General features: G+C 38.2%; 1 protein-coding gene across 3 annotated transcripts; it reads right to left on the bottom strand.

The window, feature by feature from the left end:
• mcoln1a (mucolipin TRP cation channel 1a) lies at window positions 1–27,439 on the bottom strand. Of its 3 annotated transcripts, none has more exons than XM_041785334.1 (14): window positions 27,245–27,439; window positions 12,787–13,070; window positions 11,780–11,947; window positions 10,359–10,515; window positions 9,447–9,528; window positions 9,052–9,148; window positions 6,983–7,082; window positions 6,738–6,844; window positions 6,446–6,595; window positions 6,199–6,300; window positions 5,922–6,044; window positions 3,468–3,674; window positions 3,254–3,384; window positions 1–1,731 (listed from the first exon to the last, which is right to left on the bottom strand). In XM_041785334.1, the coding sequence occupies exons 1-14, from the start codon at window positions 27,273–27,275 to the stop codon at window positions 1,695–1,697; spliced, it is 1,776 nt and encodes a 591-aa protein (XP_041641268.1). In that variant the 5' UTR covers window positions 27,276–27,439; the 3' UTR covers window positions 1–1,694. The 3 variants fall into 3 exon arrangements, with proteins under 3 accessions (XP_041641268.1, XP_041641269.1, XP_041641270.1); XM_041785335.1 differs by having other exon boundaries at window positions 12,787–13,064; XM_041785336.1 differs by having other exon boundaries at window positions 12,787–13,061.

Genomic DNA, 27,439 nt, shown 5'->3' with positions numbered 1-27,439 from the left:
TCATGTTTTAATATCACACCATAAAGTTGACTTCAAGGACAACTCAATGCTTTTAATGCTTGCATTTTTACAGTAGTGCAGATCATTTGTATAAAAAACATTAAAATGTAGGAAAAGTACATTTAGTATTAATAATACTAAAATATATAAACATGCCTATAACATCATTTAATCTTAAGGCTTTGGATATATTTGGCAAAATTTTATCATTTAAATCCAAACTCTGTCAACATGTTTAGCTTAAATGTGACACTGTTAGATTGAACATGAGGTAACAGAAAAAAATATTCTTATCCCAGAGTCTGTTAACCAGCCTGGATCAGACATTATTACATCTTAATGGGAATAGTTTTCCTAGAAATATGCATGTGGAGTCCAGACTTTATGAATCCTTAGCCACTGTTCTTTATGGGCAGAGCCAAGAGACTGAAAGTAAGTTCAGTTCCAGTTCAAGGTTAGACAAGACATCATTATATAGAAAACAAACGGACTACAAAGTACTATGATTCAGTGTGACAGGACATGATTACAGAGCTACAAACATGTTTTGGCTAACATTACGCAGCCTTTTTACCCTGTTTACCCGGTTCAACTTTGTTCTGAAAATCTGAGACAGTTTACTCCTTGAACAAGCCAGATAAAGTTTGTACAATGGTAATCAGTGTTTCATTAAAAAAAAAAAAAAGAAAAAACATTTCCAACTTCTTAAAAATAGATGGAAGTCTTTGTTATTGGACATGCTTTGTCATCATTTAAGGAACATAACAAGAGTCAGGAAAAGCTCCCCTTTGGGCAATGTTTAGTGCTTCACTAGTTAAATATAATGACCCGCCATAAAAACTACAACTGTTCTGTCTGCATGTGAAGGCACTGTTGTGCAGGAAAAGGCCGCAAGAGAAGCTGTTTGAAACTTTATACTGGGGTTCAGCTCATAGTAGGGACAACAAATCAATTCCACTCAGTCTGTTTGTTGTCCTGTTTTCTCATATATTTCTGGGAAACAGATTCCTGACTGTCTTAGAAAAAGGCAGACTACTATCAGATTGATTACCTGGATTTTCCCCGGTCATCAAACTCTCCATTATAGACTAAAATTATTCTAGTGTCTTCAGCTAAGTGGTTCTTTGAGAAATAATTGTGCTCAGAATAGAAGATAAACAGAAAAAAAAATTTCAGTGTGTTTTTTTTTCTAAATGCCTTGATCAAAAAGCACTGTCTCAACGAGGTCACAACTTTGAAATACTATTAAGAGGAAAAACCAAAAAAACAGTCAGCACCATATACAAACTACTGCAGTATACCATGACTCTACTCCTATGTCGGCAAATAACTCCTGTTCCAATAATGTGCATCAATTAATACATACAAAAGAAATACTGTTTTGTTCTTAAAAACAAGAAACAGAGAAATGTCTGTGCGTTCATGATGTTGCAGAGTCTAAATCATAAAGACCTAAAGGTCCAGTCCTGCATCAGCTTTCAGTTTTCTTCTTCATGGAGGAAAAATAACGGTGACTGCTGTTACACGTTCCTTCTGCAGGCTGCTGCTCAAACTGATGGAGTCTCCTCCTTCAGATGAAGTCTGACCCAGATACAGCATGTTTGCTCAGAGACACTGAGCGTCACAAGTGTGCAGTGAATCCCCGTGGTCAGCAGGGGACGACAGTGAGGCGTCTGAGGTCACTGAGGTCATCTTCAGTTCACCAGCAGGTTGTCTTCATATGTTGTTGTTCTGGTAAAAAGAACCAGATGTTAGAATTAATGATTAGTTTAAATAATTTTGTATCACTTACATAAATTCTTATTTAGAGTCACACACTGGTGGGATTTTGTGAAACCTACCTAACAACTGAGATGGATACAGATATATATTTTTTAAATGTAAATAAATCAGGCACGTTGGAGAAACAAATGTTTTTCATATCCGGTTTATCTTTGTTTTCATGGACAGAAATATATACAGGTGCATCTCAAAAAATTAGAATAATGTGAAAAAGTTTAATATTTTTTGTCACTCTTTTCTGAAAGTAAAACCAATATATTAGACTTGTTACACATAGAGTGAAATATTTCAAGCTTTAATTTCTTGAAATGTTGATGATTATGGCTTACAGATAAGAACACCCAAAATTCAGTGTCCACTCTTCTAGGTCCCAGAGTCTGGAGGAGTCTGGGACCTTCTGCTGACAAGCTTCATGGAGATGCTGACTTCATTTTCCAGCAGGACTTGGCACCCATCCACACTGCCAAAGGTACCAAAAGCTGGTTCAATGACCATGGTGTTACTGTGCTTGATTGGCCAGCAAACTGGCCTGACCTGAACCCCATAGAGAATCTATGGGATATTGTCAAGAGGAAGATGAGAGACACCAGACCCAACAAAGCAGATGACCTGAAGGCCGCTACCAAAGCAACCTGGGCTTCCATTACACCTGAGCAGTGCCACAGGCTGATCGTGTCCATACCACGCTGTATTGATGCAGTAATTCATGCAAAAGGAGGTCCAACTGAGTATTGAATGCATAGAAATCAACATACTTTTCAGAAGCCTGACATTTCTGTGTAAAATATCCTTTTTTTAATTGATCTTCTGTAATATTCTAATTTTTCGAGACACTGAATTTTGGGTTTTCTTATCTGTTTATTTGTTTATTTAATTTGGATCCCCATTAGCAGTACCATGGAGCACAGCTGGTCTCCCTGGGGTCCTGTAAGTCATAATCATCAACATTTCAAGAAATAAAGGCCTGAAAAATTTCACTCTGTGTAACAAGTCTATATGATATATGGGTTTCACTTTCAGAAAAGAGTGACAAAAAATATTTAACTTTTACATGATATTTTTTTTTTGAGATGCACCTGTAATACTGGGATATTTTTGCTTTTATTCTATCAGAAGACAGAAAAAGTGAGGACAAACTATAACCTACATCATACCTCATAAATATAAGCTCATGGGAACACTGCTGTTTTCTTGTATATGACTTAAAAACTAGGTCACCTTTCTGCTTACTGTGCTTCTTCTGGTCCTAGTCTTACGAAGTCAATGATTGCCTTTTAAAACACCATTTCTCTATACTGATACAAATAGTTTCATTATTTGAAATGACCAGGTGCTCACATACTGTTTTTTTTTATCTCCTTGCCTGTGCTGCTAAATTCTGTGAGACCACAGCCACACTAATGTTATAATAAGATATGTTTGGAAATAATAAGATGTAATACTTCAATTATACCTCTCTTCTCCTTCTCACCTGTCACAGCAGCAGAAGAAGGAGCACGGCGAGGTCTCCAGGACTCTAAATTTTCCAGAATTTGGAGTGTCTGTGCACTCTGCTATGAAGGCATGCAGGTCTGTGATGTGGATGGGTTCTTGGGTTTGGTGCTGTTGGAATTTAAAAAATACATGACATTGTACATTATGATGTATTATTTAGCGCACACATTATTTTGACAGCTGTTTCCTACCTTGATGGTCTCATAGGCTCCCGTGATGAGAGCGATGAACAGCGACAGCACCATGTAGATGAAGAGGGAGATGAAGGTGTACAGGTACACCTGACTGAACAGCCACACCAGAGTGCTGCTCTCCTGCATCTCTGAGAACGTCACATACATGTCGTCTCCGTTTATGAGGGAGAACAGACTCTCTGACACCATGGACAGAGAGCGGAACTGAGGGAGAAGAGACAGGAAGCTCGGTCAAACCTCTCCTAGTTTGTAAAAGAAAAAAACGCTAAGTAATATAGCACTGTACAATACATCTATGAAGTTTTGCTGAGTCTGCAGCAATTTCTACCAGAAGAGAACAACAGCTTTGAGTAAGTTCAGTTTTCTGGGGTTTAAGTTTCTCTCAGTCACTTTTTTTGTGGGTTGGAAGTGTAAAAAAGACCAGATTCAAAAGAGATCAAAGCTTTTTGGCTGACCGCTAAGGTCAGCCCTACATGTGGCTATGTCCGTATACTGACTGACTGACTGACTGACTGACTGACGCACAAACGTGACACTAACGCACACACCTACACTGAAACGCACGCTAATATGTTGGTAGTGTAGACCTCAGACTTCTATCTGTTAAACAGCAGAACTTTCTCCTCTTAAAGCTCCTCTCTGACCACGGAGGACCAGAACTGTGTGTGTGCTCCAGCTGTGTGTGTGTGTGTGTGTGTGTGTTGCCTGCATGAGCCAGGGGTGTGCGCTATGTTAAAAAAATATTTGGTAAATATTCCCTTAATACTATATGTTCATGGGGAACAAATAAATGCAAAAATCTCCACATTTGCGTTGTTAAGAGAACACTACTTAAATGTTAAGCATGTCTTTATTGGCAGGGAATATGATAAATGTGCTGTTTGTAGATAATTAACAGATATAAAAAACAATATGAACACTTAAGTAAAAATTCAGCTTAATTTTACACATATAAAGACCCTTGCACACCTGTCGGAGGAGAATTAGAAATGTTCATGAAACCTGCTGTAGTTTTTATTTTATTTTAAATTAAACAGTTCATATACTAGTGCCATATACTAGGTTTTTACCTGGTCTTGTTCTATGACCGTCTGTGGTCTGCCTCATATGGAGTTTACCTCTGGGAGGGGAACAATCTTCTCAGATTCAACAAAATGGCTAAAATGGCATAATTTCATGCTAAAAGGACAGATGTATATCTATTTGTATCTATTACAAATGTGTATTTACTTTTATCAAACTAGCTGTCATGAAGCAACATATAAAATACTTCTCCAAGTTTTTTTTTAGTACAGAACATCTTTAAAAACAAATGTGCAACAAAAGAGTTATGACTTTATAGACTTTCTAGTAAAAGGTGGAAATTAATAGAAGTGTTGCCGGGTTTACAGAGTGTAGCTTGCAATGTTTGAAATGTATTTCTTAATCTAGTTTAGTGTTTCACTAAACTGATTGCTGGCACTTGCACAGCAGGAACAGAATAAAGTTTTTCTGATATTATTAAAGCTCTTTTCACACATGCATCCGTGAAAAGATCAAGAAAATCTCCTGACTAGCTCACTCACACTTGTCCCTCACAGCAGGAAGTTTTCCTAGACAGGGCTTAACTGATATCAAAATGTTGTTTACTGTAAAGAAGGACCGCTATTGTATGGCTTTATAAAAATGTCTTCTTTCTGTTTTTTTTCTTAGTTTAAAGATCAAATAACTAATCATTAAAATGCAAATGTGAATCTTTAAAAAGCAATCATAAGTACGGTTTAAAGAGAACAAGGCAGCTAAATTGCATGTGTAGGCAAGAAGAAAAGCTAAAAGGTAAAAATGTATAACCCTTTAATAAAACTTCCTTTATTCTATTGCTTAAAGATGTGACACTGTCTTTCATAACAAAAAAGTATCAAACTTAAACTCTGAGAATCAGTAACTATGTACGCAATGTCACTGTGCTTTATTATCTTTAAGTATTTTATCCTCTTATTTTATTCTATTTTACCAAGTCAGTGTTTTATTTTCTTATTTAAGGATATTTCAAAAGTTAACTTGTAGTATTTTTATTTTTATTTCAGCACCTTTTCCATTCAAATTTATTTCATTTTAATTTATTTTTATTTCATTTGATGATATTTTAATCTTCACTTTAACCTAACCTCCAGTTTTTATTCATTAGAAATCTCCAGATAGCTTTATCAGATTATGTACATAAGTTCCTGTTCTTTAAGTGTCTTTAGTTATTAAGTATTTTACCAACATTGTGGATTGCAGGGTGGGGCACAATCATGTTTCCCTTTGTGCTACAATGTTATGTTTTGAAAGTGTAATATAAATACAGTTTGATTAATTGATTATAAGAACTATCAGCTCATCATTCAGGTCTCTCGCTACAATTTGACTGCTCTGGTTGACCTCCCCAAATGTCCATATCCCTGTCTACAACAGATTAAGTTTGCTCACCTTGACATGATACGGTCCTAGGACGATCCAGCCACAGAAGCAGTAACCAAGATAGATAACGGCCACACAACAGCAGAACCGGATCACATTGGGGAACGCTGCTCGAAGTGTTATGATAAGGATCTATAGGAGGCACAGACACATTAGACAGTGATGGGGAGAGGACAAAATTAAATCACTAAAAACATGAATGCATAAAGGCATTCTCTCAGCTTTGACAATTTTTAAATCAACAGATACTTGAAAAATTATAAGGTGATGCAAACTATTGACTTACATTATATTTCTGGAAGAATGTGAGGTAGCGAATGACTCCAACCCACACCAGGAGTGTGGAGCTTCCCAACAGGATGCCACAAACATCATATGAGGACATGTTCTGTCAGAAGGCAAGAAAGACACGTAGGCAGCTTAATTTCAGTATGAAGACACAGTAAAATGATCCCTGTGCTGTGAGAGTGATTCACAATTCAACAAGAGCTCTCTACATGCAAAGAAAAACACCTTATGATGGCCACACCCACCTTAGTCTCAATGCCAATTTTGATGACACTGCCAGTGATAGTGAGGACGTCACTGACAATAAGGAGGATGTACCAGCCGTTTATGAACTCCATTCGGTCTGACCAGCACACTTTACGATCCAGAGTGTCTTTAAAGAATTGCACAAACTCCTAAATAACAGTGGCAGACAGAGAGGAATTGTTGTGAATAAACATAAGCACAAATTCTTCTATCTTGACCGGCAACTCATGTTTTCTGAATATGAAAGATAATATTGCTGTGGTTTTTAACTATCTCTATTTGACTTTGTACCTGTTGCAGGAGGATGCCACGCATTATAGAGCGTCCACACAGCAGTAATGACAGCAGGCAAACCAAAGCCACCGCTACATCGAACGCTACTCGTGTGTAGCTCTCAGCTGAGGGTTTAAAGAAAGAGAACAGAAACATGTTGAAACTTCCTGTATGTTCATTGCTGTTAACTGAACATATTCTCTCCTGCTCCAATGCGTGCTGGTCTCCCATTAATGCATCCACTCACTGATCCAGTGTCTCACCATGTCCTGAGATGCTTGGGTCTTTACACTCCTTTATGAAAGCCTTGTTTTCCAACCGGATCTTCACTTTTCCACTATGAGCCTTGTTGTCCAGGACTATCTGCAGAGATGGGCAACATGCGTATCATTTAAAACTGTTGAAATTGTTTAATTGAGCAATACCACACAATATCTATAAAAATGTTTGTAAATTGGGGTCAGGCTTCCTTTCTAGTAATATAAAGGACTAAAGAGAAGCTTACACTACACTGCGATAACCCTGTTTTTCTTTTAAAGGTGGTTAAAAATGTTTTTAAAACCAAATATTTAAAAGTTTGATTTGAAAGTCATGAGCCCTCACCAAAATACTCTAAAAACAAAATAAACCAATTATGTTGAGAGACAGTACATATACAGAATTAGGGAACATCAGGGCCCTCTAGACCAGTGGTTCCCAACCTTTATCCTTGGAGCATCCCATACATGTATGGTAAAAAACGGTGAGCCTCCCTTGGGACCAACATGGAAACACAATGATGCATTACTGTTAAAGATAAGCATCAATTTGAATTGTTTTCAGTTATAAAGTCCCAATAAAACATGCCAATAAACATTTATCACTACCAAAAGACCCTTTTATGAACCATCCATAGAGTGTGATACATTTATTTTATTATCATGCAAACCTAATTTCAGCTCCTTAGGAGCAACCGTGACCCAAATTCTTAAAAATGTTCAACCACTTAAATGTATTCAATGAAATATGTCACCATTTGGACCATAAATAAAACATAAGAGATGGAACAAAAGAAATATGTTTTGAAAAGCACATCATGACAGAAGGACAAGTATGCAAATGTTTTATTTTACCTTATTTTTTCCAAGACAATATTAGAGATTTGGCATTTTCTTTTGGGAATTTCCTAATTATCTTGGGAAAACAAGCTTTGTTATCCAGGAAAATGATACTGATAGGCTGAAATCTTGAGAAAAAGACTGAGAAAAACCTTAAAAAGCATTTAGATGTTTTGTATGTCCACCATGTAAAGGAGTAAATAAAGGAGTACCACTTTTCTCCCTATCAGAATTTTTCATCTCTGCTGTTGTTAGGCAGGATAATGGTTTACTCTTAGCTTTGTGGTTAATGTGCCTTCAAAAAAATTCAAAGGGCCTGGGTAACATCATCCAACAAGAGAATGTTGTCAAACAACAATGAAATTGAAAAAATTGATTTGATTTAAAAAGTTAATCAAATTAGGCAGCTAGCTTTTTTCAACTGATTGAAACAGATGAGGACAAACTAGAGAATTTATATCACTGAAACTTTAAATGAAAAGATGGGGTTACTTTGCAATGAAGACCTACACAGGAGCTACAACTGGAGCAGAAACTTGAGTTTTTTTAGGAGCATTTTAACCTCAGGAACTACAGTTAGCACCTGTGCTGGGCTTTGTTTTGAAGTAAGGTGTTTATCTTGTTAAAATCTAAGAGGCTGCTGCAGAAACTTATTTATTCTGCTGCTGTTGTCACTGTTTTATAGAGGGTTATTTGGAAACACCATAATGTGGAGCTGTTGCTCAGTCAGTAAAATCACCTCAGCAGTGATTATTATGTGCTTTAAGTCAACACAATGGCCTTTTTTAAACAATCATAACACTAAATCAGTGCTGTGCCACTCTAATAGTGTTAAATATGAACAGTTGCTGTCATTTGTTTATACCTGCCATTTGTTAGTATGTTCTGATCTAGTGCAAATGCTGTTTATGTGTAAATAAAATGGCTGTTTCTTATTTATTTATTTTTTGCAAATAAGGTTTTGGGTAAATTATGACTACTTTCAAACAAGCAAACATTCACAATAACTACCAAATATCATGTTGTCAAACAGCTTAACTACTTACTATGAAAACTCCCTGAGAATGTTAAAAAACCCACAAACTTCTGATCTTTTTTGTTCTTATTTTGTCCAACTAGTCAGCTGATGTCACAATTTTTAACAGTGGACAAGGACCAACAACTGCTTATCATGATTATTTATGTCTTTAAGATTGTCCATTACCTTGGTGAATGTCCTTTTTTGTGTATCTCACCTTTATGTAGAAAGTGTAGCAGTCTGGGATTTCATTGTTGATGATGGTTTGTATATTGATTGCCTTCAGCTGGAAGTCGATGGTCACGTTAATGAGCCTTGAAGTAAGATAAAATAACACAAAGATAAAAGAGAAACAGAGGGATAATGTTACGCAGAGGCACACTTCTCATGATGTCACTATGACTGCAAATCTGAGAAACACAGACGAAGCAGGACTACAAAGTTTGCATACTAGTGTGTGTGCTTTTGTGCAGCGACGTTGTATAGATGCTTGCGTGTGTGCAGCAGAGATAAGTGACTTGTTGAATGTCATGATCAGATATTGAGAGATAAGGGTCAGTGAGAGAAGCAAAATGAGGTGAAGTAGAAGCCATGCCAGAAATGAAGCCTTACTTGTGGAACTTGAGTGTAAAGTTCTTGTAGCTGTTAGTGAGGCCACCTGGAGGCATGGAGAGCGGGTTTACGCCGATACAGTCTGCAAACAGTAAAGACAGACCATCATAGTGAGTAAAAAACAGATTATATGTTTGGGAAACAATCACATGGTGTTGAAAAAGGAAGAAAGAATTTCATAACTCCAGAAGTAAGCAGTATGCTGTTTTTTCTCTCTATGTGGTGTTCATCACGACACACAACAAAAGAAGCACAAAATGATCATTACTAGAAGCAGAACTTCACACAGAAGCACTGCTACACTTGAAATATGAGGAGAGGACAGATTTTAAAATGCCGTTGTTTCCACTTGCTCTCACTTCCTCAAATCAAGAAGTTTTGAGTTCAATTTGAGCAAATTTTGAGGAAGTAAGAAACTCTGAGGGTACACAACAGCCTCTGCCTTAAATCATGATTTACTACATTAACATACACACATATTCTGTTCAAGTTTTAAAATTCTTGCACAAATGACAAATATTACTCAGCAACCATCATTTTTATTGACTTTTCTATCCATTTTTCACCCACAAACATTCTAAAAAAAATTTCATTTCATTTTGATACGAGTTTGCTTAATAAACTATAATTCATTATCAGGCTGTAAAGCTTCTACCTGTTATTCTATTCTTTAACGCAAACTTATCAGTTAACAACAAGATTCATAAATGGCTCTGTTTTTAATAAAAGAGTAAGTTCACCTAAAATATCCAAAGTATGATATAATGCAAAGATGAAAAATAATAATAATAATAAACATAACAATAATAAACATAACATGATGCAAGGATATAAAGCTCCTAGCACTGTTAGGTCAAGGAAAAAAATCAACCCAGCATTAACTCCCTCATGTTTTCAGAGAAGTTAGTGTACCTGTGATGATGTGGGGATCTATGATGAAGGTGTCATTAGCAGGGTCAATGCTCCCCTTCTTGTAGTACTGTTGGCAGAGAGAGAGCGCACTGCCATTCACACCAACATCGTAGACATATGCATAACGTCCCACTGTGATCTCTGGTAAGGCCAGATACTGGGAGAAAAAAGTGTGAAGAAAAGTAAAAACTCAGTAAAACATGAAAAACAGAGTGGATGGAGCAAAAAACAGAATGAATCAGACCTATTGAATTCTGAGTTCAGTACAAGACTGATCTGAACACAAACTAGCAGCTGCCCCCCTGCCCTGATGCAGATTAGTATGATTTTTTGAGTCTGCTTAAAACTTTCAAATGAAATTTCTCTGCTCTCTCTTTTAACCCACCAACTCTCCATCTGTATAAGCTCTTCTTCGGTGTACCCTGGTTCATACAAATATCCTCTTGTATCAACAGTAAATGGCACATCATCATCATCACTTGAGTCAAAATCATTCATATTATCTTTGTTTAAGCTGAAGGAGACAAAATCCTGAGAGCTGCATAATAAATTAGTGCCTGACACAGAGGGTGTTTTGGGGAGAAATGAAGTGCTTTGTACATTTTCGACACAGTGTACAGGTGAGCCAACATATTTTACTGGACCATTTTTACCTTAAACTCGTTAAACTAAGCAGATGAAACGTTGCCATCTACAGCCATTATGCCCCGGATCTCTCTGAGCTCATAATAACCACAAGAAGCAACTTTCACAGAAATCACTGGAGGCTAATGCCACTGCTATAGCCAAGTACCTCATACGACCCAACTTCAAAAATCCCCAAATAGCCCTTTAATCCATCTATTTTCAGCGTATCCCACTGAGGGTTGCGGGGGCTGGAGCCTACCCCAGCTGTCATTGGGCGAGAGTTGTCAGTCAATCATAGAGCTGACATATAGAGACAGACAACCAGGCACTCTTGAACTAACACCTATGGCCAATTTAAAGTGATCAGTGGACCTAACGAGCATATCTTTGGTGGTGGGAGGAAGCCTGTACCTGGAGAGAACCTACACATGCACAGGGAGAACATGCAAACTCAGAAAGGCCCTGACCGGGAAGTTAACCAAGTTTGTGGATACATTTTTATGCATTGTACAGCATCATATTGAATCTCATTGTATCCATTCGCATTGGATCCCATCATATTATGTGGTATCGTACATCATACATGTCATAACTCTTTTATCTTATCTTTGAGGATACTTGTTTCAGTGTCTGTGTAGGTTCTCATTTATCCAGGTCATGGTTATCCAAATCTTTGTCAAGGGGGCACTGGTTGGTACTGGTTCTGGACCATCCATATTTAAGTTTAAACCATTTAAAATGTATTCAACCCACAAATCAAATGTATCTATGAATTATTAGCCATTACCACTTACCTGCTCTATGGCGTAATAGATGTGTTCATAGACATCACTCTGTGTATAAACTGCAAAGGAATCATCTAAAGACTCATCATAGTCTTTGAGGAAGAGATGCTTGAAGGTCATTGTGTTCTCCTCCTTGAAAGTCACCACCACCTGATTACTGAGGCCAAACAGCACCAGCTGCAGGTAAGAGGACGGTGATGTCCGGGTGAAGGAAAAAAGAGGGAGAGATTGTGATAAGCCAGAGAGAAACCCTGATAGTGTGAAAAGAAATACATCAATTCTACTACAGGTGTTGTGTTTAATAACTTGTCTACAATTTATGTCTTAATCAAAAATGTTTTGTCTGTTTTTGCAGCTCATAAATTACTGACAGCTCCCGCATGTCTGAATACACCTGTGTGGGAAATTTATCTGGGTGGTAGTAAGAACAAAGCTGTGAGTGACACCCCCAAATTGTAACCAAAATCATAATAAAGTACTGAACTTATGTAAGTCAGGATTATCTATTTATTTATACATACGGCAGACATAAGCTAAGAAGAAGAGAAAAGTTTATATATATTACCATCACACAGTATTGCATTAATTGATGAAGCCTAATTTTCCAATTAGAATTGTCATTTATAACAATGTCATTTTTCTGTATTTTGCATAAAAATACAGAAATAATATTTCGTATAGCTTTGAACTGATCTTTAATGCAACCTAAGACTGGTGATTATGGAGCTTTAAGAGCATCTTTGTAATCTATCTTTTCTTCATTTCCTGGCAGTTTTTTTCTTTCCTTAGATGATACAACTAGAATTGAAGAACTAAAACTGCAGTGGAACAAGTATTTCATGAAAAGATCGCCCCATCCTCTGATTCTCTGAGTAAACTTTTAACTACTACTAACATTTATATGATGTTTGCAGTATCAGTTAGTAAATGATCACTGTAGGCTGAACTAAGACCTTGCATACTTATTTACAAAACGAAAAAATTAGCAAGAGAGATAAAAAGACAATGTGATGTACCTGAGCGGTGACAATAATAATCTTTAATAGCTGCAGGATCAGCTTATACGGCTTGCGACCTTTGGCATGATATTTATCACAGGGGCTCATAAAAAAGTACTTCAACTTCCTGCGAATGTCCTCCTCTTCCTGTTCAACACCGACCCATCGACCTGACATTGATGAGGAGAACTGATGGTTGCCATGGCTGTTGCTAAGACTGTTACTCTGTAGGTGCTCTCCCTGCTCTTCGTTTCCATCTGTGGAGCCATATCGAGTCACTGAGTAGATCAGGCCTCCTCGATCAGAAAGAAAAGAAAAACATGAAGAATTTTAATAAAACAGTCAGCAAGATGAACAACCTTAATGAATATTTGATCAGGGATTCAACTCAAAGACAGCTTATGCACAAGCTGAGCAGACAGTGGACCTAAAGAAATCATCAAATAACTTTAACATATTCAGTGATTGTTAAAAAAGTTTGTTATACTCCTTTGTGTTACAGTACTACAGTCTCGGAAAGATGTGAAATCAAAACATTAAAAGGATGCTGCAGAACTGAAAAGTGTTTAAGATACATCCAAGATGGCTGCAACAGAAACCACAAGTGTTGACCCATACAGTACATCAGTGAAAATGTAACTGGACATATTCAGTGTCAACATAAGAGTGGAGTAGAACATGCTATAGAGAAGAAAAGAGTATGAAACAGATTGATAAAGACTGCACAGACAGTCGAGTTGTAGGATCCTGCTAAATGTAAAGAAACTCGTCTTCATAACAGACTGATGTTGGACGAGAAGGCCTGGCTCTCAGTCTCTGCTGCAATTAATCCCAAAGGTGTTCTGTTGGGTTGAGGTCAGGACTCTGTGCAGGCCAGTCAAGTTCATCCACACCAAACTCTCTCATCCATGTCTTTATGGACCTTGCTTTGTGCACTGGTGCACAGTCATGTTGGAACAGGAAGGGGCCATCCCCAAACTGTTCCCACAAAGTGGGGAGCATGGAATTGTCCAAAATCTCTTGGTATGCTGAAGCATTCAGAGTTCCTTTCACTGGAACTAAGGGGCCAAGCCCAGCTCCTGAAAAACAACCCCACACCATAAACCCCCCTCCACCAAACTTTACACTTGGCACAATGCAGCCAGACAAGTACCGTTCTCCTGGCACCTGCCAAACCCAGACTCGTCCATCAGATTGCCAGATGGAGAAGCACAATTTGTCACTTCAGAGAACGCGTCTCCACCGCTCTAGAGTCCAATGACGGCGTGCTTTACACCACTGCATCCGGCGCTTTGTATTGTACTTGGTGATGTATGGCTTGGGTGCAGCTGCTTGGCCATGGAAACCCATTCCTTGAAGCTCTCATCACTGTTCTTGAGCTAATCTGAAGGCCACATGAAGTTTGGAGGTCTGTAGTGATTGACTCTGCAGAAAGTCGGCGACCTCTGCGCACTATACGCCTCAGCATCCGCTGACTCTGACGTAGGCCTTTTGGCCTTTTAGGCATCTGACGTAGGCCTTTTGGCCTGTGCCTCCTATAATATGTATTTGATAATACAACAACTCTGATGAAAGGTAGGGTTAGTTTTCCTCAAATAGACGCTTGAGTGTTTATAATATTAATTTTATATGTGGCTAATGAGATTAGCTTAAAGAAAATAAACGTTTTGACATAAAGTAAAGACTAAAATGTAAGGATTTTTTGTTGATAACATTTTTTTAGTTTTTGACTAAAACTAAAATAAAACTATAAAGATTGAAAATGACTAAAACCTAAAGAACATTTTAATCTAAAGACTAAGAATAAATTAAAATACACCATATGGATAAAGGTATTTGGCCACATCTGTTAATGACATAATTCAGGTGTTTCAATCAGACTCATTGCCACAGTTTAAAAAAATCAAGCATCTATTCATGCAGTCTCCATTTGCAGCAAAAAGTAGGTCGTTCTGAGGAGCTTAGTAACTTCAAGTGTACTACTGTGATGGACGGCACTTCTGCAGTAAGACGGTTTATAAAATTTCATCCCATCTGGATATTCCACAGTCAGAAAGTGGACTGCCACAAAGCAGAAGACCAAGTAAAATCACAGAGCAGGGGTAACGACTGCTAAGGTGTATGCTGCGTAAAATTTGCCATTGTTCTGCTAATTCCATAGCTGAAGAGTCCTGAACTTCCACTGACATTAATGTTAGCACACAAAAAAATGTGCGTCAGGAGCTTCATGGAATAGGTTTCCACGGTTGAGCAGCTGCATGCGAACCTTACATCACCAGGTCACACCACTCCATCCAATCCAACAATGCCAGTTGTTGGATAAAGAGGTGTAAAGCACACCAACACTGGACTGTGGAGCAGTGGAAACCTGTTCTGTGGAGTGACAGAATGCTTCAGCATGCCAAGACATTCTGGACAATGCTATGCTTCCAACTTTGTGGCAACAGTTTAGGGAAGGCCATTTCTTTTCCAACATGACTGTACCTCACAAAGCCCAAAGCAAGGATTATAAAGATATGATTTGATGAGTTTGGTGTGAAAGGTCTTGACTGGCCTGCACAGAGACCTGACTTCAACCTCATCAAACACCTTTGGATGAACTGGAATGGAGATTTTGAGCCAGGCCTTCTTGTCCTACTTCAGTGCCTGACCTCATAAATACTCTACTGAATGAATGGGCACAAATTCCCTCAGAAACACTCCAAAATCTTGGAGAAAGCATTCCAAAATTTTTTAAATTAGTTCATAAAGCACTACATGGCCTCGTCCCGGACTACCTTTCAGAAATGGTTTTAGTCTATGAACCTGTACGGACCCTCAGATCCTCTGGTACTTCTCTTTTGGCTGTTCCACAGAGCAGAACTAAAAAGTATGGTGAATCTTCTTTCAGCTTTTACGCTCCAAGATGGTGGAACAGCCTGCCAGAGGATCTGAGAGGAGCTGAGAATATCGACATTTTTAAACAAAGCTGAAAACTCTTTTATTTAGTCTGGCTTTTATGTAGTACTTAATCACTTTTATGACTATACAGGTTATCACAATCACTGTTGTATTATATTCTATTTAGCTTAGAACATTTTAAATGTTAATTTGAGGGTTTTTAGGCTTTTATTTAACTCTAGTTATGATCATCTATGTTTTTATGTCCAGGTTTATATGCTTTGAATCATTTGGAATGTTAAATCTTTTATCATTGTTTTATTATTATTTTTTTATTGTTTAAATGCTAATTTTAATGTTTCTTATTTTATAAATTCTTCCCTTTACTGCTTTGTCTTTTATTTCTTTCTCTTTTTATCATTCATCTCTTTAATTATTTTAGTGAACTATTTTTGTGTACATTAGTCTTTAAACCTTTTAACCTTTTTACCTTTTTGTCAGTCACTTTTGTACAATCCTGTAAAGCACTTTGACCTGCAATTGAATTTGTCTGAGCGGAGAGTTGAGGCTGTTATAGCTAAAAAACAGTGGCCAACTCCATATTAAAGTACCTGTATTTGAATACAATGTTTACAGTCTCTGTTGCTGTAACAGTCAGACCGGCAAATACTTTTGTCCATATAATGTAGCAGCCAAAATGAACACTGCCCTGTCCCACTTGAACTGTAGCTTGTGTTATTTTTTTTTCCTTTTTATCTTACATCTTTACCATATAAAACAGATTATAACTCACAAAGTATGGTCACATATCATGCAGGCTTCAGCTGCGCTACATTTTTCTTGTTCTAAGTGAAAATTAACATGCAAACATTGTTCCTCAGTACATGAGCCACAAATAAATGGAGTTATGCCACAAGGCTGTTTCTCTTAAAAAATTCCACTGGAACGATGAATCAAGTGTTCATGTAATTAGGCGATTAGGCACAATTACAGAACAGAACAAGAGTCCCTATTGTGCAGTCCAACTTTTGTGTCTGTAAAAACATGGCTCAGAGGGAAAGCACTAATCACAAGAAATGAGCAGATTTTCAAGGTGCTGAGCCCTAGTCTAGTCACTTCTTGCCAAACTTGGGTCCACCCTCCTTCTCAAACTCCTTGACATCGACAAGTTCCACATTCAGCGCGGTGCCAGCAGCACATCTTCAACTTTATCAGCATCTCTTTGTGTGCACTGTGTAGTTTAACTTCTCTGTCCTCTGGAACTTTGAACATGGGCTCCCACATGCTGCTGCATATGATTTAACCCCTTTAACTCCAGTGTTACACTTTCAAACCTAAAGAAAGTGTTCAAGGATTGAAGTGAGAGTTTCTTTTTATTACTACGAAAATGTTAAGATTAGGGTTGGTGCCAAGAAAAGCATTTTCTTTTTGTAAATAATCTGTGTCAAAGAGAGACCGTTTTCACGATTATGTGTTAAACATAATTTCTTGTCTCCTGCAGGCCTGGTTAGGGTGTTCTGTGATCTTTCAGTTCTATAGAATTCATTTCAACCAGTCCAAGTGAAAAGGAGAAGGGTCTGCAGTTCTGCATGACACTGATGTCAGCAGTAAATAGCAAACTGACTACAGACAGGGGATGATGAGCAGTAGTAGAAGTGAGGCAGATTCCTGAGACACTTCAGTAACAGCTGACAAGCCTTACAGTCTGGCTAGACTGGGTTTGACAACAGTAAGAAAGTGAATTTAAGCAGGTATGTGTGAGGTTAAACAGAGTTTATACAGCATAATTTTTTAGGTAGAAGAGGAAAACAGCACCAGTTTCTACTGAAACAAAAGTGTGATAAAAGACTCTAAAGGATTAGGCGAGGTTATTTTGTTTATACCTGTAGGGAGATATGTTGCAGAGAGCCAATGTCCTCTAACACAAACAGCTAAGGACAGGACAGAAAAGTTATAACTGTACTCAAGATTAGGAACATAACACTATATGGAAAAACAGTGAGCTATAAAACCAACAGAAGGAATACTAGATAGAATAGATATGGAACTTGGTGAAAGTTCAAGCAAGAAGACAGTTTCTACTCATCCATTAGTCACTAATCGGTCATATCACTCCCGTCTTCTATTCTTTCTCTCTTACCGCTCTGGTGGTCAGCTGATTATGGGCGTTTACACTCTAAAGTACTCAGCTTCTCAGATATGCCACAACCTTGTTTGACCAACCATCCTGCACCTGTCATAATTCAAATTTGTCATTCTCTCTTTCCCAGTCGTTTCAGTATGGAAGCTGCAACCCTCCTCCAACCCAGCCACCTCCTTTCGGTTTATCAGCATCTAGTCCAGATCCTCACAGTTCTTCTGCTCATCTCATCCTGCATACCTCAGTCTCCTCCTCCAAGCCACCTCATTGGTTCCTGGTCCATCCCATCCTGCATCCATCATCAACATCACCACCAGTATCTAGACTCCATAGGGGGGTATCCTATTCCTGCCGTTTGCCTCACTGACCATTCAAGTACATGAAGTCATGACAATGGAGTCTAATTGCAAAAGACTTTGCACATTTCTCTTTCATTTAATTTGTAAAATAAATGGTTAAACTTGTATTAAGTCTCTCCTGACTGAAATGCCAATTGATCCAACAAAACACATTAAAACTTGATCTCAACACCTCTGACCAGAGAATGAACATGAAAAAATTACAAAACTACAACAGTATTTGACTGTATTTAGTAGTTTAAACTAAAACAACCATGAATCTGGTTACATTCAAGGTATTCAGGTCTTTCCTAATCAACATGTATTTGTTATTCCCAGTGGTTTATAATAATTGCATCATTACATGAAACATATCAGTAATTACCGTCGAGACTTTTCGAGTGTTGCCCAATGACAGCTGGGATAAGCTCCAGTCCCCTGCTACCTCCAACGGGATAAGCGGTACAGAAAGTGAATGGATGGATAATATGCACCTTTTTTATAGTAAACACCCACAAAATGTTTTAGTTCAAGAGAGGCTGAGTCAAGCTGAGTTGAGAGAGGAGCGTAGAGGCGACAGTCTGGTGTTTTTATATGTTCTGGGCTTCTTTCAGAATCATCAGGTCTCATCATGGGCCCCCTTAGTGGCACCCTAGGCAACCCCCTGTATCTGATGGCAAAGTTCTACTGATGCAGATATCTATGACTGATATATGATTTATACTGCAGACATGTGGCTGATATATCTGCAGTAAATATCTGCAGAAATGTTCATATCTGCCGATATCGACATTTAACTTTTCAAGCTAATATCTGGAATAGGGCTAGGCAGTTAATTGCAAATGAGATTAAATCGCAGTATGGCGTGCTGCAGTTTTCAAATTGCAGAAGGTGCAATATTTCTTTAACCTGAAATTTGTGTCAAAATACCAGTTTAAAACTTTTTTTTGCTGCAGAGATATTGTGCATTACATATCATGCAACCATTCCAGTGGCATATTTTTGGAATAGTGTACAACAAAAACTTATTTTCTTCATTTTTGTATGTTTTTCTTATTAAATATTAGAATTATATTAACAATATCATTCCCTTTAATACAACAGCTCATATCCAATTTGCAAAATGAGTCAAAATCATCACAATGAGATAATTTTTCCAAACATCCCCAGCCCTAGTTTAATCTAATATTGTGTTGATTATAGTATAGAATGAATTATTGCTTGTTTTTGTTGGAAAATACATGAGGTGAGGAACTTAAGAAATAATCGCATATTAAATCACAATCGCAATATTGGGTAAAACAATCACAATCAGATTAATTTCCCTAATCGTTCAGCCCTAATCTGGGAATAAAATTTTATCATCCCAATAAAATGCTGCATCCCTATTCAAAATAATTCTAAACACTGTCATGGTATTATTAAGTAGTCATATTTGTACTTGGTATGAATAAGTACTAAAATGTAATTCTTGAACTGTGTCTGAAAAACCATAGTATCAGTGTATCCCCTAATCTCCATTTACAGATTCTAAATAAAGATGTAGAATCTCTGCACAGGGAATGAGATTTTCAGCATATTACATGTTCTAGTTTTCATTTGTAGCACAGTAGAGATGTACTGACCAATCACGTATCAACAGGCTATACAGATAAAATACTCCCTGTGGTAAAAAGAAAGAGCTTTATTTGCCCTAATGACATGCCAGTTTTTAATGACCATTATTCTTGACTTTGCAAACATACAGTACATCTGCGTAAAATTCCTGCTAAATGCATTGTAAATCCAACATTTAACTTGAGCCATAAATCAGCGTGTTGTTATTAAAGCCAGTTAATGTTCATATACCCTGAATGACCTCCATTAAAAAAAACAGCATGTTTAAATATTGCTCTCTTCTCTTCTTGATGACAGACATGACAATGCTTGACTTTTTGCTTGTTAAAAATCTTCACCATGCTGTTGTCGTTTCAGTGAACTTTATTCCCCTTTATTGAAATGACTTTCTCTTTGGGTCCATTCCACAGAAGTGAGTGCAGCCACTACATACTGTACCTTACTTACATTCTGCTGTTGAACTGAGAACCAGAGGCTAAACTGCAATGTTTTGGGATGCTATGGATGAAAAAAAATGAAGGTGTTTACATAACAGACATAAATACCAGGCAGAAAGCATCTTTCTTGAGAGTCTTTTGTTGTTGACCTCTTGCTTTACTGCTTTTACTGGTGCATCCCTAATAGTTTCTGAGAACCACAAGCTGCACCAATCACAAAAAGAGACAAAAAATGAAGGCCTAAGAAAATCTCAACACAAAGAAATCATTGTATAAAGTCACAGATTTGTCTGAGATTGGCAACAATTTATCTCAAATCAAAGCTGGTAACATAATGAAAGACTAACCACTTTGTAGAAAAACAACACATCACAAAGTTGGCTTATCAGGCTTAACACTTGTCACATGCCTTTAGCGTGCTTGACCTGACTGCTTTAGAGGAACAAAGAAGAATGGGGTCACTCATTTTGTTCAGTTTACATTCAAGAAATAACTTAAATAGCATCCATCGTGGTTATGTGGCTTTAGAAAGAATTGTGATTTCAGATGATTTTTTTCACTGCTCTTCATTCCACACTGATATGAGACTGAGGATTACTTGGTAGCAAAAGACAAACACGTGCAAGGTCAAAAAGAAAAAAAAAAAAAAAAAAAAAAAAGCTGAGTCAGGATGAATCCAAACTCATGAGACCCAATAAGTCAGCAGAGCAAACCATCAGCTTTGCAGAGTTGTCTGATGGAAATGAGAAGTAAAACCTCTTACGTTAAGTATTAGTCAGCAGTAACGTAAACAAGAATAAACTTCAACTGAATGGCATTACTCAGGAAAGTAACGGATAGCTAAAGCTTGTCATGCACTCATCCAATGAAAACAAAGAAATAGGTGCTGCCAGTACAATGTGTTTATTTCTCCTTGAATAACTCATCTCTTTTTATGGCTCTGTTTCATTTTTAGCCTAGTGCTTTGAAGCAAAGTCAAATTAAAATGGTCACTTGCATGACTCACCTTATGTAAGAAGTTGTAACCTGTTTAATGGGGCTTTTCCACTAGAGATGTTCCCATACCAGTTTTTCCTTCCCGATACCGATCCAATATCAGAGCGCTGGGTATCAACAGATACAGAGTACCTATCTGATACCAGTGTACACTTTCTAGACCGACTGCTGTGGAAGACCAGCAAATTATTCCAGCTACACTGAAGTCAGGACGTGGGTCAACAAATGGAATGGTAATGTACAGCCTCTCTGTGATCCTAAATTTGTTTTCCTGCAGGTTATTGTGAGCTTTACTGCTAAATATTTAAATCATAACAAAAAGAGTCACATCACAGGCTCTCTTTCTGTCCATTGTGTTATATTCCAACTAGCCTGCCACTGGTTGACAGTCCCTCACACAGGGAGAACATTACGGTGGTTAGCATTCAAGCTAGCAGCAAGAAATGATCGAATATGGACTAGGCATAGAAAACGTTGATGGGGCAGCCCAATGGTATGGGTGTGTAGTATCAAGACACCTCTGTCTGAAAAGTCCAGTCACCAGTTAATCAGTATTCTGGGCTACCATTACACCATGAAGACAAAAGAACACTCCAAGCAACTCAGAGAAAAAGTATCAGATCAGCACATAAACACATGTACTAGCTAATAACAATACCTGTATTTCAAGCTGTATCAGACATCCGGGCTTTGGTTATATGTGACTTTAACTTGACACAGTCTGTGGACAACTTTAACCCCATTTCCTTGATCAAAATAGTGCTAAACTGTGCAGTTCCTATAGAGGCTGCTAGAGCTAGCAGTTAGCATTTTTTTCTCATCAGATTAAAGTGCATAATGTGGCTAGCAGACATTTAACACAGTTACAGTGACTACTAGTGGTGGGTGGCTGCGCTGCAGTTTAGAATACTTGTTTGACAGGGAATGTGGGCCTGAACTGATTAAAAATATTACCAATCTATTAACAAACTCCTAAATTTGCATCTGACTTTATCCATTTAGCCAGCTAAACATGCACAACTACAGTTTCTAAAAGCTAGGAAAGGAGCAAAGATAACCAATCTGTATTGTCCTGCCACCTTCTGCTGTGTGTGTGTGTGTGGGGGGGGTGTACCAGGTATAGCCATCTGACCCTGAAGGGCCGAGCAAGACACAATGCAGTCCTTTGGCTGGTTGAAAAAAAAGCTTGTTGTCATCTTATGATAACAGCCACATACCAATACAAAAGAAAACAAAATGCAGGATACCCTCCTTTGTTTGGCTTTGTTTACTGTATTGCATCCTCCGTCTTCATTGAGTTTTTGCTGCTATGATGTCACACAATTACATGGCTCATTTGGCTTTCACCATCCGGCCTGTAACCATAGTTAGGATACAGGTGGCTGAGGACATGCAAGCAAGATTTTTGTTTACTGTTGCAAATTTAAACTAAACTTGACCACTTGATAGACATGCACCATTTATACCACATATGGTTCTCTGCAATAAACCAAACCCACATTCATCAGGATCAGTTCCTCCAACAGTCAAACAACTGCTGTTAATCTGTGAGAATTTCACAGTCTGAAAATAAGTTCCTGTCTTCAACAAAATGTCCCCAGAGTGACAGAGTTTAATTAACTTTGCTGTAAATGAGGAAGGCGAGGCGTCCTAGATGTGACAGGGGTTGCGTGCCGTGGTGAGAAGAATGAAAAACAGCCAAAAGAATCCAACCACTTCACATTTCATGCAGACAATGGACAGGAGACTGAGCACCTATCTCTGATCAGAGGAGTGTGTCTATCGTCTCGGCAGATAGCTATCGGACAAACAAAAGTGGGTGCAGGCCATCAGCCGTGCCGCCAGATTTGACACTAGCTGAGTAAATCCATAAAAATATCTAGCCCTTCTGGTTCACGGACGCCTGTGAAGGACTGAATAAGCGACTTTTGGAGCTACAAGTCTGTCAGTCAAAATCCTAACTGTAACTGGAAATCTTTCAACAACTTCTTATCAAATCTAAGATCTGTTTTTTTAGTCCACAGAGAGAGGCCACCCACAGGTGAGGAGTCCAAAACTTCAACTCACAGGCTTCAGGAAACTTCTTTCACACTAAGTGTGATATACTGATAAATATGTTCAGGGTTATTTGTGGTGAGGAGGTAGTATGAACTTAAAGGCCTGTTTCGATGGATGTTTCCCAACTGGAGCCAAAATTGGTAAGGATGTAAAGCATGTTTTTTTTTTAAAGATCTATTTTTGGGCATTTATTAGATAGAGGAGGACAGTGGATAGAATCAGAAACAGGGTCAAGAGTGGGGGAGGGACATGCAGTGGGGGGCCTCAGGCCGGATTCGAACCCGGGCCGCCCACGTACATGGGGAGTGCCTTTAACCACTTGGCCACCTGCTCCCCTGTAAAGCATGTTTTAAAATTGATTTTCTGTCTAACAAAGTCCGAGTTAAATTAAGATGTTTCTCATATGGCTGAGTAAATGTTCATCCTTAAGTACTGAAATCACTTGTAGTACAGAATTACACAATTATTAATAGACCCCTGCTTCACCAAACCCACACACAGGACCGTTCCAAAAACTGAAGACTCAATCATGCATGAGAGCAGCTTACAAACTGGTGGATTTATCATAATACATAAAAGCGTCTGCTGCCTTCATGTGCTTTATTTAGTGGGCAGGCTCCTTTAGATCAAGAAAAACCCATACACAAGGGCCACACTGTGGTGCTATGAAGCCAGAGACTTCAGTCAGATGATTCAATTACAATTTTTATCATAATAGTCTGCATTATATCATAAGGAAAATAACAGCTTAAGATATTTTCAATTGACTGAAAGCACTTCATTATATCAGTGGGTACCCAAGGACATAATGCTATGAAAACAATAAAAATAAAAGTGAATGAATTCAGCAGTCTTCACACTTAGGAAGATAGAAATGTATCATTTTGGTATTATGACTACAAATAAGATTGGAACTGTCAAATTATTTACAGAGTAATGTTTACAAATCTATTATTAATATCAGTGTAAAGGTAATTGTATTTGTACCAAACCAACATGGTTCAGTGTCTGCAGTCATGACAAAATCATCAAGTGGAGAAAAAAGGCAATCACAGATGGTAGTATTCACACCAGGGCTGGAAATCAGCCACTCACCAAATCTGTTTCTGTACAGTGTCAGGTTAATTTGCTCCATCTCCTCGCCTTGGAGGAGGGTAAAAGTAGAATAAGTTGTTTCTGACAGAAACAATGTAGTCTGAATCCCCGTGTCTTGCTTATACTGCTCTGACCCACCTCGTTGTGTCAGAGCGTGCCAGTGTTTACAGTAACAGGCTATGTGCTGAAACGACTGACTGGAGCAGAGTGCAGTAAGAGGACTAATGACTCCAACACCTGGTCTACCTGCTGTGTTCAAACTAATGTCTCGGTCAGTTCCAAGATGATATAAAGAATAGTATGCGGTTGTGACTCATGGTCAAAAGAGTGGCTCTAAATAGTCTTACACCAGTGTTATTGAAAATTACCACTAATTGGAGCTCAGCTAAAGCTCACTTAATTGGATGATGAACACTTCATATAAGATGAACCTTTCACAATAAAAGTACCTTGCATGAAGGATGTCTCCAATTAGCCGGCTAAAAAGTTACATTTGGATCCCTTAGTAGTTGGCACCAGAGTCAGGAGACGTTGAATTAATTCTAAACATTTTTTATCATTTCAGGCTGGCAGCCCTGTTCAAATGCTCCATCTAAACTGTAATGAAGTCACCCATACTAGTAGCTTTTCTCAGTGGCCTCTGCCTGGCTGCCGTAGTGCTACAACCTGATATAAACAACAGTGAACTGACTGCACTGATAGCATCTCACAGGAACAGTGCAATTTAGCACTATTTTCTAGAAAACAGAGATAGAGTTGTCCAGAAGTAAAGTGTTACTAAGGACGAGTATCAAAACCTGGTATCAACATGGTACAGGTACCAACAGATCCGATATCCTCTGGACCAGATTACAACACAGATATCGATACTTCATTTTGAAACCACCCCAAATGAATAAATTATGGAACTTTTGGCTTTTAGTCTCCCACTGATGTTGAAAATACTTTTTCCTCTCAAAAGTATTGATTCAGGCACTGTTTAGGAACTGTTTTGGCATTAGCACAGCATAAAATGTATCAATTTAGCACCAGTAACAGAAAAAATCCAAACGATACCCATCCCTAGGAGCCACATTAATCAGCAAAGAGGATCAAAGGTCAGCTGTGCTTGAACTGCCGATGTTGGCCACATTCTGCAAACAAACTTCACACCCTTAAAGTGTGATTAACCAGTATAGTGTGAAGTTGGTTTACAGAATAAGAGATCAGAGTTTGATGTCAGACAAGCCCATTAAACTCAGTTAAAATTTGTGGCAACTATTCATGAAAAGGTTCAGAATATGCTTCTTATGCTGTTCGTGACATGCATCTATTTTTAATTGCCATATCAGGAAATTTCAGGAGTTCAGCTTAGAAAATACAAACAAGAAAAAAGTGCTAAATATTTAACTGTCAGGTTTAGTCAAAAGCCACAACAATCAACTGTCAATATGAAGAAATGACTTGAAAAGCATCCTAAAACATCAAAATCTTTGAGCATGAATGTACTTACTCTGGAGTGAAGAGTGGGTGGAGTGTGAACCATTACATGTCTTGTTTTTAAAGCTTCTATGAGCACATTTGGTTTGTGTTGATTTTGAAACCATGTTTGGATGGAAATGAACATTTTAAGTCTTTGCTGATACTGTCCTACGAATGCTTTTTGAATGAAACGCAAGATACTTGTGTCCTATAAAGAGGATCAGCGCTCAGTGAAGAAATCCCTAATCCATTACTATCTGCCTCCACAAGTCAACCCTGCAGACTGATGGGTAGTAAGAAACCCGCTCTTCACAGGGGTTGTCAAGTGGGAACCCTCCTTTGTCAGTGTTTCGTCCAGTTAGTCCCACGACACCTCCAGAGGGTTGAACAGTGATCTCCAGCGTCCCAGAGCCACCCCCCCTCCATGCCGGCTCCCACCACCCACCATGCCAACACGGAGACATCATCTTACCTATCTTACAAGTGGCCATGTTAATTTATAGGCTAATTAAAATCTCATCCAGCTTCTTTTACATACATGTATGCCACTCAATGCTAACTTTTACAGCAAAAATGTGATATGTTTTAGTGTGTTAAGTATTGCTGTATTTGACACCTACTTAGCTGCAGAGGTTCAAGCATAACAACACCCAACAGTTTCTTATTCTGATGCTGATTGGCTATTTTACTGTATCACCAGTTTCTGTCATTGATAAACAAAATAAACCTCTCTGTGACCGCATGTCACCCATTTCTCTACTAACGAAAGTGTGTTAGAGTTATGACTTTTGGGAGTTAACGGAGGAAAATTCCACTTTGTCATCCAGGAAGAAACACGATGTCATAATAGAAAAATATCGCTGACAGAGCCGTTTGGGGCAAACGCTTAAAGATAATTACTGTAATCTCGGCCTGACAGAGGATGACTGAGCAGTAATACAGTAAAGGTGTTTTAGTTTGACCAGTTACCGTGTTAGCTGATGACTTTTAGCTACGTCTGTAGTTGTCAAGGTTACAACGGTTTCTAAAGTGTCACAACGCTTTTTTTTTCAGTTTTTCACTGAAAGATACACCCATTGTGTATTTCTGAAATTTCAATTATAAAAAATGAATTTGTCAGGTTCACAGGAATTTTTAGGACAATTTAAGTTTGCAACATCTTTTGTAACTACGACAACCACAAATGTATTCCGACGAGTCTTCAATAAACACGGTCACCCGTTGAAACAAAACAACGGCAATAATGATGACCTGTTTTGACATCTCAGCGGAAGACACAGCCAGACAACAACAGGGAGCCTTAAACTAACTTAAACTCCTGAAAGGAACACATAAAAGCGTGCTTGAATGAAAAAAGATATTCCTTAACGTAAAAGGACACATAGTCCTCCAGCACCAGCTAAGACAAAGCTTGACTTTAAAAGTTTAAAATGTCGAAACAACAGCGATCTTACCTGTTGAGTCCTGTTGCTCTGTCTCCTCCATGAAGATAACCGCTTCGAAATTTTTAAACAACAAAATTATACGGCTTAACCATAGAATAAATGTTTGTTTTTAGTGTACTGTTAAATGTTGGCAGCTCTTACAGCACACAGCTGTGCATCACCAGCCGGGCTCGAGCTGCTCTGCTGCTGTTTGCTTCAACTCTC

This window comes from Cheilinus undulatus, linkage group 4 (genome assembly GCF_018320785.1).
Source record: "Cheilinus undulatus linkage group 4, ASM1832078v1, whole genome shotgun sequence".
NCBI lineage: Eukaryota > Metazoa > Chordata > Actinopteri > Labriformes > Labridae > Cheilinus > Cheilinus undulatus.
The sequence above is the reverse complement of the archived record's forward strand: the minus strand, read 5'-3'. Positions and strand labels throughout refer to the sequence as shown.